Source organism: Oncorhynchus keta, chromosome 5 (assembly GCF_023373465.1).
Source record: "Oncorhynchus keta strain PuntledgeMale-10-30-2019 chromosome 5, Oket_V2, whole genome shotgun sequence".
Taxonomy (NCBI): Eukaryota; Metazoa; Chordata; class Actinopteri; order Salmoniformes; family Salmonidae; genus Oncorhynchus; species Oncorhynchus keta.
In genome coordinates, this window is record NC_068425.1 from 20353698 (window position 1) to 20370574 (window position 16877).

General features: G+C 44.3%; 1 protein-coding gene across 2 annotated transcripts in view; it reads left to right on the forward strand.

Annotated features, from left to right (window-relative positions):
• Positions 1-16877, forward strand: part of LOC118373897 (alpha-1,6-mannosylglycoprotein 6-beta-N-acetylglucosaminyltransferase B-like) — an 89201-nt gene that overhangs the window by 17536 nt on the left and 54788 nt on the right. For both annotated transcript variants that reach the window (XM_052519038.1, XM_052519039.1), the window contains 3 exons: positions 7484-7631; positions 10276-10385; positions 16761-16834. In XM_052519038.1, coding sequence (XP_052374998.1) covers positions 7484-7631; positions 10276-10385; positions 16761-16834 — 332 coding nt within the window. The remainder of the gene's footprint in view (positions 1-7483; positions 7632-10275; positions 10386-16760; positions 16835-16877) is intronic.

Genomic DNA, 16877 nt, shown 5'->3' on the forward strand with positions numbered 1-16877 from the left:
TGTGGGAGTGCCCTTTGGCAAGGCTTTCATCTATCTGAACACTTGTATTTCAATCTAAATGACATGCGGCTCAGATTCAGATCTAACAGTGTCCAGGCAGTAAGAGCTCTCAGCTAAATGAATCTTAGCTGGAGTGATCAATAAACCAAGTTGGAATTTGATTAGTACTATGACGTTATATTGCCAACCAGGGCATTATTCACTTCACACCATTGAGTCATACATGCCTTATTAACCCACTGGGAGCCCTTCTGGTTCCTGAACTTATTATCTGTCCTCACCTCAGAGGCTCTGATGACGGGCTGCAGGAAACCGTTGTAGTTCAGACGCCAGACTCTCAGGACCTATAACGTTAATATGTGTCCCTACTAAAAGTCAATGAGAGAGCAGACAATTAGTAACTGTTCATGCAAAGCTGCTCGGGAAGGTACTACACTGATCTAATTAATTCTTCCTATGAACAGATGTTTCTCATCCTAGCTGGCAAGAAACATAACACAGTGTTATGAGAAAAAGTGGTGAATGTAAGCAAATTATTTTCCCCGTTTCTAACAACCCATTATACAGCGAGCCATAAACTAAAATAAAGTGAAAGTCTGTTTGCTGTCCATCTATGTGAGCAGTCCCAAAGTCTTTGCTGTCCATCTATGTGAGCAGTCCCAAAGTCTGTTTGCTGTCCATCTATGTGAGCAGTCCCATTTGGGGCGAGCTATTTCAAACCAGTGATGGAGGCACAGTGACTGTGAAATGAGACTAGCCGACCGGTGCTACGCTCTCAGCTTGCTACGGTATGACTATCTAATTAGAATTTGTTCATAAAATCGATTGTGTTGTGGCACTTACGAAATGGAGTCATTAAAGGAGATTAGTTCTTGTTAAATGGGCCCTTTATTAACCAGTAGATGAGGAATGACATGGCAACGGCCCACATTAGCACACAGATACTATCGGCAAACCGGCTGCTGAAACCACTAACAGCGCAGGACTTGGTGAAAACACATTAGCCTGTTCACCTCCAGGGGAGGCTAGTCGCTGGAGCAATAAATAGAGGTAGCTGATGAACAATAGATTGCGAACATATATAAAATCATTCAAAAATGTACTGCGTGGGAGGGGTGTTAGTTTCCATAATGATGATTTATGGGCGAGACGTGTGAGAAATGTCATTATTGTGGAGCTACGTTCCAGTTCCACCTAGACTCAGCCCAGGGGCAATGTTTAGCCTCAATGCGGCAGGGAGAGCCTCCCTGGAATGTGGCACCTGCTTTATAGCCTCGACTCTGGTTGAGAGACCGTCTCTGTACGCCTCATGCTCCCCTGTTGAACAAATGCATCAATAGAATTACTCTTGATATTGAAAATTATGAATGACTTCTACATAGTCATTTTTTCCAATTGTTGAATTATTTCAATCCCCAGCATTACTGTAGGGCCAGGAAAATAAGGGAGATGTTCTTTGAAGTGTTTCTGTACATTACAGATCTCCCTCCCTCTCCTTTGAGGCATGTTGTTGCCAAACTGGTCCAGTCTGGGAATTTCATTTAAATTGATGTGCATTCTATGCATGTACAGTTGAAGTCGGAAGTTTACATACACTTAGGTTGGAGTCATTAATACTCGTTTTTTAACCACTCCCCAAATTTTGGTTTGTGAAACTATAGTTTTAGCAAGTTGTTTAGGACATCTACTTTGTGCATGACAAGTAATTTTTCCAACAATTGTTTACAGATTATTTCACTAATAATTCACTGTATCACAAATACACTGGGTCAGCAGTTTACTTACACTAAGTTGACTGTGCCTTTTAAACAGCTTGGAAAATTTCAGAAAATGATGTCATGGCTTTAGAAGCTTCTGATAGGTTAATTTATATAATTTGAATCAATTGGAGGTGTACCTGTGGATGTATTTCAAGGCCTACCTTCAAACTCAGTGCCTCTTTGTTTGACATCATGGGAAAATCAAAAGAACTCAGACAAAATTGTAGACCTCCACAAGTCTGGTTCATCCTTCGGAGCAATTTCCAAACGCCTGAAGGTACCACGTTCATCTGTACAAACAATAGTATGCAAGTATAAACACCATGGGACCACGCAGCAGTCATACCGCTCAGGAAGGAGACTCGTTCTGTCTCCTAGAGATGAATGTACTTTGGTGCGAAAAGTGCAAATCAATCCCAGAACAGGAGCAAAAGACCTTGTGAAGGTGCTGGAGGAAACGGGTACAAAAGTATCTCTATCCACAGTAAAACAAGTCCTATATCGACATTATCTGAAAAGCCGCTCAGCAAGGAAGAAGCCACTGCTCCAAAACCGCCATTAACCTGTTGCGACGAGCAATCCCGTATCCGGGATCCTATTTATAGCCTCAAGCTCATTACCATAACGCAACGTTAACTATTCATGAAAATCGCAAATGAAATGAAATAAATATATTTGCTCTCAAGCTTAGCCTTTTGTTAACACTGTCATCTCAGATTTTCTAAATATGCTTTTAAACCATAGCTAAACAAGCATTTGTGTAAGAGTATTGATAGCCTAGCATAGCATTAAGCCTAGCATTCAGCATGCAACATTTTCACAAAAACAAGAAAAGCATTCAAATAAAATAATTTACCTTTGAAGAACTTTAGATGTTTTCAATGAGGAGACTCAGTTAGATAGCAAATGTTCAGTTTTTCCAAAAAGATTATTTGTGTAGGACAAATCGCTCTGTTTTGTTCATCACGTTTGGGTAAGAAAACCCCCGAAAATTAAGTCATTACAATGCAAACTTTTTTCCAAATTAACTCCATAATATCGACAGAAACATGGCAAACGTTGTTTAGAATCAATCCTCAAGGTGTTTTTCACATATCTATTCGACGATAAATCATTCGTGGCAGTTTGGTTTCTCTTCTGAAGAAAATGGAACGCATGGACTTGGAGATTACGCAATAATTTTGACGGAGGACACCGGGCGGACACCTGGTAAATGTAGTCTCTTATGGTCAATCTTCCAATGATATGCCTACAAATACGTCACAATGCTGCAGACACCTTGGGGAAACGACAGAAAGTGCAGGCTCATTCCTGGCGCATTCACAGCCATATAAGGAGACATTTAGAACACAGGGCATTCACAATCTGGACCATTTCCTGTATGAAATTTCATCTTGGTTTCACCTGTAGCATTATTTCTTTGGCACTCACAGATAATATCTTTGCAGTTTTGGAAACGTCAGAGTTTTTTCTTTCCAAAGCTGTCAATTACATGTATAGTCGAGCATCTTTTCGTGACAAAATATCTTGTTTAAAACGGGAACGTTTTTTTATCCAAAAATTAAAAGAGCGCCCCCTATCTCGAAGAAGTTAAAAGCCAGACTACGGTTTGCAACTGCACATGGGGACAAAGATCTTACTTTATGGAGAAATGTCCTCTGGTCTGATGAAACAAAAATATAACGATTTGGCCATAATGACCATCGTTATGTTTGGAGGAAAAAGTGGGAGGCTTGCAAGCCAAAGATCACACCATCCCAACCGTGAAGTACGGGGGTGGCTGCATCATGTTGTTGGGGTGCTTTGCTGCAGGAGGGACTCGTGCACTTCACAAAATAGATGACATCATGAGGAAGTAAAATGATATATTGAAGCAACATCCCAAGACATCAGTCAAGAAGTTAAAGCTTGGTCGCAAATGGGTCTTCCAAATGGACAATGACCCCAAGCATACTTCCAAAGTTGTGGCAAAATGGCTGAAGGACAGCAAAGTCAAGGTATTGGAGTGGCCATCGCAAAGCCCTGACCTCAATCCTATAGCAAATGTGTGGGCAGAACTGAAAAAGCGTGTGTGAGCAAGGAGGCCTACAAACCTGACTCAGTTACACCAGCTCTGTCAGGAGGAATGGGCCAAAATTCACCCAACTTATTTTTGGGAAGCTTGTGGAAGGAAGGCTACCCGAAACGTTTGACCCAAGTTAAACAATTTTAAAGGCAATGCTACCAAACACTCAATTCGTATATGTAATCTTCTGACCCACTGAGAATGCGATGAAATAAATAAAAGCTGAAAAAATAATTCTCTCTACTATTATCCCGACATTTCACATTCTTAAAATAAAGTGGTGATCCTAACTGACCTCAGACAGGGAATTGTTTTCTCGGATTAAATGTCAGGAATTGTGAAAAACTGAGTTTAAATGTATTTGGCTGAGGTATATGTAAACTTCCGACTTCAACTGTATGAACAGCCCCTGCTGTCAGCTTTAGTGAATGAAGAGAAGCCTGTTTTATTTATTCACTCTAGACCGGTATGGAATATGTAACCATGACAGAATGAAAGGAAGACATTTTAGACAAAAGCGTGTCTGTATATTTACACACATGTCACACGGGCACACTTGTGCAGACACACACAGTAGATCTCCAGTGCAGGAAGATCAATTCCATTCTAATCAGCCCCCTCCCCTGATTAAGTGTTTTGTCGTGTGGTTTAATTTATGGTCAGTTTAGTTTTTTCTGGCGAAGGTGACTTTCTCGTAGATGGTGACAAATGAAGTCTGACAGTGAAAGCAAGTGAGTCTGCACACAATGCATTTTTAAGAGCCTAATATGCTTGATGAATGATAACATAAAGGTTAAGCTCTATTTCATTCACACCATAATCACAACATTTTGGGGCTGTTGTCGGTCCGTGTCAGTGTTCTTAACGGCTCAGACTGTCAGACATAGGTAAGGATAAGGCTGTTATTTAATTTTGTATCTAGACTTCTGGTACAATGATCTAAAAGTAACACTCCTCTTTCAACAGCTTGTTAACCAGAGGCTGTACTATTCTCATGTAACGCTAATCGAAATGGGTAGACCAAGGCGCAGCGTGATTTGGGTTCATCATAATTTATTTGAATGTGAACCAGCAACAAAAACAATAAAGAGAAACAAACGAACGTACAGCCTTGTAGGGCTCTCAAGCAACAATACAATAGCAAGATCCCACAAACAACAGGTGGGAAAAGGCTACCTAAATATGATCCCCAATCAGAGACAACGATAGACAGCTGCCTCTGATTAGGAACCATACCAGGCCAACATAGAAATAATAAACTAGAACATCCCCCAGTCACGCCCTGACCTACTCCACCATAGAAAATAAAGGCTTTCTATGGTCAGGACGTGACATCTCATTTAACTGCAGAGCTGGTTATATTGATTCAACATTCTGTTTGACTTGGGTGTGCTCTTTAGTTAATACAGTGAGGGAGGAAAAGTATTTGGACACCCTAGGAGAGCTCTTTGGTCTTGGCCATGGTGGAGAGTTTGGAATCTGATTGATTGATTGCTCCTTTGGACAGGTGTCTTTTATACAGTTAACAAACTGAGATTAGGAGCACTCCCTTTAAGAGTGTGCTCCTAATCTCAGCTCGTTACCTGTATAAAAGACACCTGGGAGCCAGAAATCTTTCTGATTGAGAGGGGTCAAATACTTATTTCCCTCATTAAAATGCAAATCAATTTATAACATTTTTGACATGTGTTTTTCTGGATTTTTGTTGTTGTTATTCTGTCTCTCACTGTTCAAATAAACCTACCATTAAAATTATAGACTGGTATGTAGGATATTTGTGTGTGTGTGTGTGTGTGTGTGTGTGTGTGTGTGTGTGCGCGCAATCACATTGTAGGATTTTTTAAAATTAATTTATTTGCAAATTATGGTGGAAAATAAGTATTTGGTCACCTACAAACAAGCACGATTTCTGGCTCTCACAGACCTGTAACTTCTTCTTTAAGAGGCTTCTCTGTCCTCCACTCGTTACCTGTATTAATGGCACCTGTTTGAACTTGTTATCAGTATGAAAGACACCTGTCCACAACCTCAAACAGTCACACTCCAAACTCCACTATGGCCAAGCCCAAAGAGCTGTCAAAGGACACCAGAAACAAAATTGTAGACCTGCACCAGGCTGGGAAGACTGAATCTTCAATAGGTAAGCAGCTTGGTTTGAAGAAATCAACTGTGGGAGCAATTATTAGGAAATATAAGACATACAAGACCACTGATAATCTCCCTCGATCTGGGGCTCCACGCAAGTTCTCATCCCGTGGGGTCAAAATGATCACAAGAACGGTGAGCAAAAATCCCAGAACCACACGGGGGGACCTAGTGAATGACCTGCAGAGAGCTGGGACCAAAGTAACAAAGCCTACCATCAGTAACACACTACGCCGCCAGGGACTCAAATCCTGCAGTGCCAGACGTGTCCCCCTGCTTAAGCCAGTACATGTTCAGGCCCGTCTGAAGTTTGCTAGAGAGCATTTGGATGATCCAGAAGAATATTGGGAGAATGTCATATTGTCAGATGAAACCAAAATATAACTTTTTGGTAAAGACTCAACTCGTCGTGTTTGGAGGACAAAGAATGCTGAGTTGCATCCAAAGAACACCATACCTACTGTGAAGCATGGGGGTGGAAACATCATGCTTTGAGGCTATTTTCTGCAAAGGTACCAGGATGACTGATCTGTGTAAAGGAAAGAATGAATGGGGCCATGTATCGTGAGATTTTGAGTGAAAACCTCCTTCCATCAGCAAGCAGAGAACTGTAAGGCTGGACTGAATGGATTGTCACTTTTCATTCATCGAGTAAACTCACATTCACATCACTATCTCACTCATCAGCATAGCCCAGGGCAACTCCAGTCCTCGGGGGCCTGATTGGCGTCACACTTTTTCCCCAGCCCCAGCTAACACACCTGACTCCAATAATCATCTAATCATGATCTTCAGTTAAAAATGCAATTAGTTTAAATCAGGTGTGTTTGCTAGGGATGGGGGGAAAACTGTGACACCAATCAGGCCGGGGGCCTGGATAGCCAGTATTTATAGGGTAGTGCCTATAACATTACCTCATCAGTATAGCCGGTATTAATAGGGTAGTGCCTATAACATTACCTCATCAGTATAGCCGGTATTAATAGGGTAGTGCCTATAACATTACCTCATCATTATAGCCGGTATTAATAGGGTAGTGCCTATAACATTACCTCGGCCCGCCACAGGAGTCGCTGGTGCGCGATGAGACAAGGACATCCCTACCCACCAAGCTCTCCCTAACCCGGACGACGCTAGGCCAATTGTGCGTCACCCCACAGACCTCCCGGTCGCGGCCGGTTGTGACAGAGCCTAGGCGCGAACTCAGGGACTCTGATGGCACAGCTGGCGCTGCAGTACAGCGCCCTTAACCCACCCGGGAGGCTGTATTTAGCTCTGAATTGAAGGCAGTCAATTCAGGAAGTGGTTTTAATAATAAAAAATAAAAAACATTGAAACATTTTTGAAAAAAGTAGCTTCTAGTCCTCAGTTTGAGAAGTCATTAAAAATAGATGCAGTTTTTCCACATTTTGAATTATTTAAGTTTACTTCCTGAATTGACAGCCTTCAAATTGAATTGACCCCTGCCCTTGTGCTCTTATCTGACGTACTGTATGTGTCTGTGTGTTGGCAGTGCTGGGAGGTCCAGAGTCTCGCGGGGTGCTGAGGAAGATCAGTGATATGCTGGAGGTCATCATGAAGAGGATGGACACTTTGTCCAAACTGGGCAACACCACCACAGACTCCCACAGACTGGATGAACTCAGCTCAGCACTGGACAGGTAGGGTTCTGGGGTTTGGTAGCAGGCCTGCCATTACATAATGTATGGTGTATGCATGTATTTGTCTGCATATAAACAAATAATTGGAGGATATTTAAACTAGACATTGTCTCATTAGTCTCAACATTTTCCTATCGATTTGCCCTGTTATTGGGTGGACATGGACAGTCAGACAGGGACGCTGCGCTGCCAGACATGCAGAGGCTAACAACCTGGAGTTTGCTCTTCTGTCTCCATGGCAACGGACCTCTCTCATACAGGGGGTTGAGAGGCTCCCTCCTGCTGAGGTTTGCCCATGTCTGACACTCTGACCATCCCTTCTGGACGTCCCTGATCCTACACTCACTCACTACACTCAAATAATCCCGGCTCAAACTATGCCTGAGAGTTGTGCTAACTGCCAGAATGCAGAGTTGTGGATGTTTGATATGGATTCTAAACACCAGAGTAGACAGTATTGTTAGAACATAAATTACTCTCACTATTCACATTCCTTGAAAGGTACTATAGAAATGATGAGGATTTTCTTCCTAAATGTTGCTGGAAAGAGGCCATTCATTGCTGTTTAAGTCAGCCTAACTGTAAGCGATTATGAAAAAGGGGGAGCATCTCTAGGCTTCAGTCTGCTTGGTGACCTGCTCAGAATTCAGCCAAGGTGCAGTTTAACAGATACAAAAAAGAACCCAGAGCCATTGAGTCCACTGTTAGGTCTTTAAAAAGGAATCAGCCGTCTCTCTCTCTTTAATGCTGTATATGGTTCTCCAGGGCCAGACACCCATTGTAAATGTATTAGTGGTGTTCTATAGAGGGAGGACAGGATTCTCTGTCTGGCCACAGGAATGTTTCCTATACTGATCAGTCTGTGCTGCAGTCTGGTGCTGTGCAGAGGACCACTCTGTCTGTGTCTGGCTCTCGTCTCTTCTGATATGCTGCCTCATAGGAGGGAATAGGAAGTGATGGCTAATAGTTGCCCATAGGGTCAAGTGATATTAGAGTGGGATTTTACGCAAAGTAATGCAGCATTTTAGACACACATACCACACCCATGCTCATACACTTATTCCAGAAGCACTGGTCTAAACCATTGCCCATTTCTTCAACAACTCCCAACCATTCATTTAAATGGATATGTTAGATAAAGCTGTACAGTTTGAACAAAAGCCAAAGGCCAGTGTTGACCACTGTGTACAGTCAGCGTCTCATTGATATGACAGGGCTGTTAGACCCCAGCTATTGATTTGGCTCTGGTTGATACTCCCTGATAAACAGTGTCTTCAGCTCTGCAGAGTCCATCTGTAGTACTCTTTAAGACCAGCATCCTTCCTATTGGAGGGTCCTCAGCTTCCCTGACCAGGTAACAGCAGTCTTGGGAAGACCCAGTGTAGAAGTAACAGATAGAGGCTGAATGGACTGGTTTCTGTCTCGGAGGCCTTGCTTAACCATGGCTATGCCCGTGAGAACGTTTAGTGCTCAGTTCTCTACAGCACACACAGGAACACTGTTCTTTTATACTGTGGGGCCCAGGTGGCTGACTGACTGCATTGAGATTATACACAATCATCATGGCTCCATAAAGACAGCTGGAAATCTCTGTGCCTCTTTGGACCTTTATGCTACATCAGCGAGGGCTGAGATTTCTGTCTTTATCGGAAGGGAGCCAAGGCAAGTTCACAATGTTCACACTGCCATAATGCTTCAGCTTGGAGTTCCCTGGGCACCTTCCAGTTTTCACTGCTAGTGCCTGAGATAGTTGTGAGTTCAGGGCTAACTCCCTCTTTCTATTGCTGTCTCCTTTTCTCTTTCTTTCTCACTCTATTTTTTTCTGCTTGTTTTGCCAACACTAACATGGCAACAACAAGCCATGGCAGTCAGCTGCCATAAAAGGCATTTGCTAACAACCTACCAACCTAATTGCGCTCTGTTCTCAGTCTCCCAGGGACTGGCTTTAATGTGCTGAGTCACTTTTTCACCTCAACAAATAAATTGTGTCAGAGTTTAAAAGCTTTTTTATTTCACGCTCCAACCAAGTTCCACACAATCAGCATTTCCTCTCCTTGTTGAAGCTCAATTAGCAGGTAGCCTAGTGGTTAGAGGGTTGGACTAGTAACCGAAAGGTTGAAAGATCAAATCCCAGAGCTGACTAGGTAAAACAATGTCGTTCTGCCCCTGAACAAGGTAGTTAACCCACTGTTCCTAGGCAGTCATTGAAAATAAGAATTTGTTCTTAACTGACTTGCCTAGTTAAATAAAGGTAAAATAAATGCATGAATTCTCTTTTGGGAGGAAACAGTAAGCGTATACTGTAGGAGGGTGGACTTAGATGAAAGACGTAGGCTTCTATGTTTCTTTTTCTAGATGTGTCCAGGAAGTTTATGGATTGAGATAAAGGATAAAGATTGAATGTGCATTCCCACTGGGCACAGACATCAATTCAATATCTATTTCAAAATAGTTTCATTGAAATGGCTAGAAAAAAACGATTCATTCAACCAGTGTGTGCTCGGTGGGTTGTCATGGGGAAAGAGATGGCAGAAATGATCAGCAAGAAAGAGAAGACATGCCTAACACTTCACCTGTGCCTGCCCTATTGATGGTCATTCCCCTGTGTGTGTGTGTGTGTGTGTGTGTGTGTGTGTGTTGGCAGGATCCAGCCGATTGGTCTGGTGGAAAGGATCCAGGCTATCGCCCAGAACATGTCTGACATGGCTGTGAAGGTGGAGCAGATCCTACAGCGCAGCATGGTCACCAACAGAGGTACAAGAGACACACACACACACACACACATCTGACCACTCTTCACATTTGAAAGGTAGTTGTGTATGTCTGCCACACTATAAGACCCTATTGAACATGACAGGCAGCATTTATGACAGTACTTCAAATGATGAGTCTCCATTCATTCTTTGTGAAGAGAGCTACGCTGCAGGAGGGCTCCATCTCCCTGTCTCAGCATAATTATAAATAACGCTACATGATGTTCAGTGTATGCTGATGAATTCTCCTCTAGTTAAGATCTGAGACTGTCAGCTTTCATCTATTAGCTGTCCTCTGCTCAGTTCATTGTGCTCCTGTTCTGTTTGAGCAAGAGATACAGTAGGCTACTTACATGCAAAGCGAGACGAACTCCACTAGCCGACACATTAGAAAGCCAATTATAGACTTTGCATATTGTCATTATTTGCCTTGTCATTGAGTAAAGCAGACATGTCCTATTCTGTAGAGACTGTTTTTGCTACCAGAACCTAATCCCCTGGCTAATTTAGTGACACCGCTAGTGTTAGCGCTCCACACTGTGACTGCTGTAGTTATAATGGTAATCAAACAGAATGGCTGCTAATCCTTTGTCTGTGATTGCGCTCACCCAGGCTTGGCGGCACGCTGGTAGAGGAACAGCTTCTGATATCTTTAATTAGGCTAATTGGAGCTGGCTGCCGACAAGTAGGGAGGGAGGGAGGCAGGGGAGAGAGGGAATGAAGGAGTGAGACTGGGGAGAGAGGGAATGAAGGAGTGAGACTGGGGAGAGAGGGAACGAAGGAGTGAGACTGGGGAGAGAGGGAACGAAGGAGTGAGACTGGGGAGAGAGGGAATGAAGGAGTGAGACTGGGGAGAGAGGGAATGAAGGAGTGAGACTGGGGAGAGAGGGAATGAAGGAGTGAGACTGGGGAGAGAGGGAATGAAGGAGTGAGACTGGGGAGAGAGGGAATGAAGGAGTGAGACTGGGGAGAGAGGGAACGAAGGAGTGAGACTGGGGAGAGAGGGAATGAAGGAGTGAGACTGGGGAGAGAGGGAATGAAGGAGTGAGACTGGGGAGAGAGGGAATGAAGGAGTGAGACTGGGGAGAGAGGGAATGAAGGAGTGAGACTGGGGAGAGAGGGAATGAAGGAGTGAGACTGGGGAGAGAGGGAATGAAGGAGTGAGACTGGGGAGAGAGGGAATGAAGGAGTGAGACTGGGGAGAGAGGGAATGAAGGAGTGAGACTGGGGAGAGAGGGAATGAAGGAGTGAGACTGGGGAGAGAGGGAATGAAGGAGTGAGACTGGGGAGAGAGGGAATGAAGGAGTGAGACTGGGGAGAGAGGAATGAAGGAGTGAGACTGGAGAGAGGGAATGAAGGAGTGAGACTGGGGAGAGAGGGAACGAAGGAGTGAGACTGGGGAGAGAGGGAATGAAGGAGTGAGACTGGGGAGAGAGGGAATGAAGGAGTGAGACTGGGGAGAGAGGGAATGAAGGAGTGAGACTGGGGAGAGAGGGAATGAAGGAGTGAGACTGGGGAGAGAGGGAATGAAGGAGTGAGACTGGGGAGAGAGGGAATGAAGGAGTGAGACTGGGGAGAGAGGGAATGAAGGAGTGAGACTGGGGAGAGAGGGAATGAAGGAGTGAGACTGGGGAGAGAGGGAATGAAGGAGTGAGACTGGGGAGAGAGGGAATGAAGGAGTGAGACTGGGGAGAGAGGGAATGAAGGAGTGAGACTGGGGAGAGGGGGAATGAAGGAGTGAGACTGGGGAGAGAGGGAATGAAGGAGTGAGACTGGGGAGAGAGGGAACGAAGGATTTTATCAATCAAGCCCACGCAGTGTTGTCTATCCACTGTTCTCAGTAGGCATCAGAGATCAGCAAGGGAAGCCAGGCTTTCAGAAGTGGCTATTAACTAACCCAACAGTCTGTCTAACGCTCTGTTCTATCCCCATGGCCAGTAGAGTTAACTAACCCAACAGCCTGTCTAACACTCTGTTCTATCCCCATGGCCAGTAGAGTTAACTAACCCAACAGTCTGTCTAACACTCTGTTCTATCCCCATGGCCAGTAGAGTTAACTAACCCAACAGTCTGTCTAACACTCTGTTCTATCCCCATGGCCAGTAGAGTTAACTAACCCAACAGTCTGTCTAACGCTCTGTTCTATCCCCATGGCCAGTAGAGTTAACTAACCCAACAGTCTGTCTAACACTCTGTTCTATCCCCATGGCCAGTAGAGTTAACTAACCCAACAGTCTAACACTCTGTTCTATCCCCATGGCCAGTAGAGTTAACTAAACCAACAGTCTGTCTAACACTCTGTTCTATCCCCATGGCCAGTAGAGTTAACTAAACCAACAGTCTGTCTAACACTCTGTTCTATCCCCATGGCCAGTAGAGTTAACTAAACCAACAGTCTGTCTAACACTCTGTTCTATCCCCATGGCCAGTAGAGTTAACTAAACCAACAGTCTGTCTAACACTCTGTTCTATCCCCATGGCCAGTAGAGTTAACTAACCCAACAGTCTGTCTAACGCTCTGTTCTATCCCCATGGCCAGTAGAGTTAACTAACCCAACAGTCTGTCTAACACTCTGTTCTATCCCCATGGCCAGGAGAGTTAACTAAACCAACAGTCTATCTAACACTCTGTTCTATCCCCATGGCCAGTAGAGTTAACTAAACCAACAGTCTGTCTAACACTGTTCTATCCCCATGGCCAGTAGAGTTAACTAACCCAACAGTCTGTCTAACACTCTGTTCTATCCCCATGGCCAGTAGAGTTAACTAACCCAACAGTCTGTCTAACGCTCTGTTCTATCCCCATGGCCAGTAGAGTTAACTAACCCAACAGTCTGTCTAACGCTCTGTTCTATCCCCATGGCCAGTAGAGTTAACTAACCCAACAGTATGTCTAACACTCTGTTCTATCCCCATGGCCAGTAGAGTTAACTAAACCAACAGTCTGTCTAACACTCTGTTCTATCCCCATGGCCAGTAGAGTTAACTAAACCAACAGTCTGTCTAACACTCTGTTCTATCCCCATGGCCAGTAGAGTTAACTAAACCAACAGTCTGTCTAACACTCTGTTCTATCCCCATGGCCAGTAGAGTTAACTAAACCAACAGTCTGTCTAACACTCTGTTCTATCCCCATGGCCAGTAGAGTTAACTAACCCAACAGTCTGTCTAACACTCTGTTCTATCCCCATGGCCAGGAGAGTTAACTAAACCAACAGTCTGTCTAACACTCTGTTCTATCCCCATGGCCAGTAGAGTTAACTAACCCAACAGTCTGTCTAACGCTCTGTTCTATCCCCATGGCCAGTAGAGTTAACTAAACCAACAGTCTGTCTAACGCTCTGTTCTATCCCCATGGCCAGTAGAGTTAACTAACCCAACAGTCTGTCTAACGCTCTGTTCTATCCCCATGGCCAGTAGAGTTAACTAACCCAACAGTCTGTCTAACGCTCTGTTCTATCCCCATGGCCAGTAGAGTTAACTAACCCAACAGTCTGTCTAACACTCTGTTCTATCCCCATGGCCAGTAGAGTTAACTAACCCAACAGCCTGTCTAACGCTCTGTTCTATCCCCATGGCCAGTAGAGTTAACTAACCCAACAGTCTGTCTAACACTGTTCTATCCCCATGGCCTGTCTAACACTCTGTTCTATCCCCATGGCCAGTAGAGTTAACTAACCCAACAGTCTGTCTAACACTCTGTTCTATCCCCATGGCCAGTAGAGTTAACTAACCCAACAGTCTGTCTAACGCTCTGTTCTATCCCCATGGCCAGTAGAGTTAACTAACCCAACAGTCTGTCTAACACTCTGTTCTATCCCCATGGCCAGTAGAGTTAACTAACCCAACAGCCTGTCTAACGCTCTGTTCTATCCCCATGGCCAGTAGAGTTAACTAACCCAACAGTCTGTCTAACACTGTTCTATCCCCATGGCCTGTCTAACACTCTGTTCTATCCCCATGGCCACTAGAGTTAACTAACCCAACAGTCTGTCTAACACTCTGTTCTATCCCCATGGCCAGTAGAGTTAACTAACCCAACAGTCTGTCTAACGCTCTGTTCTATCCCCATGGCCAGTAGAGTTAACTAACCCAACAGTCTGTCTAACACTCTGTTCTATCCCCATGGCCAGTAGAGTTAACTAACCCAACAGTCTGTCTAACGCTCTGTTCTATCCCCATGGCCAGTAGAGTTAACTAACCCAACAGTATGTCTAACACTCTGTTCTATCCCCATGGCCAGTAGAGTTAACTAACCCAACAGTATGTCTAACACTCTGTTCTATCCCCATGGCCAGTAGAGTTAACTAACCCAACAGTATGTCTAACGCTCTGTTCTATCCCCATGGCCAGTAGAGTTAACTAACCCAACAGTATGTCTAACGCTCTGTTCTATCCCCATGGCCAGTAGAGTTAACTAACCCAACAGTCTGTCTAACACTCTGTTCTATCCCCATGGCCAGTAGAGTTAACTAACCCAACAGTATGTCTAACACTCTGTTCTATCCCCATGGCCAGTAGAGTTAACTAACCCAACAGTATGTCTAACGCTCTGTTCTATCCCCATGGCCAGTAGAGTTAACTAACCCAACAGTCTGTCTAACACTCTGTTCTATCCCCATGGCCAGTAGAGTTAACTAAACCAACAGTCTGTCTAACACTCTGTTCTATCCCCATGGCCAGTAGAGTTAACTAACCCAACAGTCTGTCTAACGCTCTGTTCTATCCCCATGGCCAGTAGAGTTAACTAACCCAACAGTCTGTCTAACACTCTGTTCTATCCCCATGGCCAGTAGAGTTAACTAACCCAACAGTATGTCTAACACTCTGTTCTATCCCCATGGCCAGGAGAGTTAACTAACCCAACAGTCTGTCTAACACTCTGTTCTATCCCCATGGCCAGTAGAGTTAACTAACCCAACAGTCTGTCTAACACTCTGTTCTATCCCCATGGCCAGTAGAGTTAACTAACCCAACAGTCTGTCTAACACTCTGTTCTATCCCCATGGCCAGTAGAGTTAACTAACCCAACAGTATGTCTAACACTCTGTTCTATCCCCATGGCCAGGAGAGTTAACTAACCCAACAGTATGTCTAACACTCTGTTCTATCCCCATGGCCAGTAGAGTTAACTAACCCAACAGTCTGTCTAACACTCTGTTCTATCCCCATGGCCAGTAGAGTTAACTAACCCAACAGTATATCTAACACTCTGTTCTATCCCCATGGCCAGTAGAGTTAACTAAACCAACAGTCTGTCTAACGCTCTGTTCTATCCCCATGGCCAGTAGAGTTAACTAACCCAACAGTATGTCTAACACTCTGTTCTATCCCCATGGCCAGGAGAGTTAACTAACCCAACAGTCTGTCTAACACTCTGTTCTATCCCCATGGCCAGTAGAGTTAACTAACCCAACAGTATGTCTAACGCTCTGTTCTATCCCCATGGCCAGTAGAGTTAACTAACCCAACAGTATGTCTAACACTCTGTTCTATCCCCATGGCCAGTAGAGTTAACTAACCCAACAGTCTGTCTAACACTCTGTTCTATCCCCATGGCCAGTAGAGTTAACTAAACCAACAGTCTGTCTAACGCTCTGTTCTATCCCCATGGCCAGTAGAGTTAACTAACCCAACAGTATATCTAACACTCTGTTCTATCCCCATGGCCAGTAGAGTTAACTAACCCAACAGTATGTCTAACACTCTGTTCTATCCCCATGGCCAGTAGAGTTAACTAACCCAACAGTATATCTAACACTCTGTTCTATCCCCATGGCCAGTAGAGTTAACTAACCCAACAGTATGTCTAACACTCTGTTCTATCCCCATGGCCAGTAGAGTTAACTAACCCAACAGTATATCTAACACTCTGTTCTATCCCCATGGCCAGTAGAGTTAACTAAACCAACAGTCTGTCTAACGCTCTGTTCTATCCCCATGGCCAGTAGAGTTAACTAACCCAACAGTCTGTCTAACGCTCTGTTCTATCCCCATGGCCAGTAGAGTTAACTAACCCAACAGTCTGTCTAACACTCTGTTCTATCCCCATGGCCAGTAGAGTTAACTAACCCAACAGTCTGTCTAACACTCTGTTCTATCCCCATGGCCAGTAGAGTTAACTAAGCCAACAGTCTGTCTAACACTCTGTTCTATCCCCATGACAAGGAGAGTTCTGTTCTAATACAAGAGACTCGTGCTAAAGCCAAGATATGCTCCCTTTTAGGTATGACCCGTTGAAAAGCTTGTCTGGTTTCTGCCCCAACTGCTCCACACTATCCTCATAGGACTGAATAGCAAAGTTATGAGCAGGTATTTTAAGGATTCTGACCATAGGGAGGTGTTTGTTGTTAATACATGTGTTTTTGTCCCACAGTTAAGGATGGCGCAACAGGACAGTGTGAGCTGCCCAAAGACCCTCACTACCCAGACTGCCCCAGCAAGGTGGATGTAAGTCTGCATGTCATGCAATTTCACAGTGGTTTTCCTGATC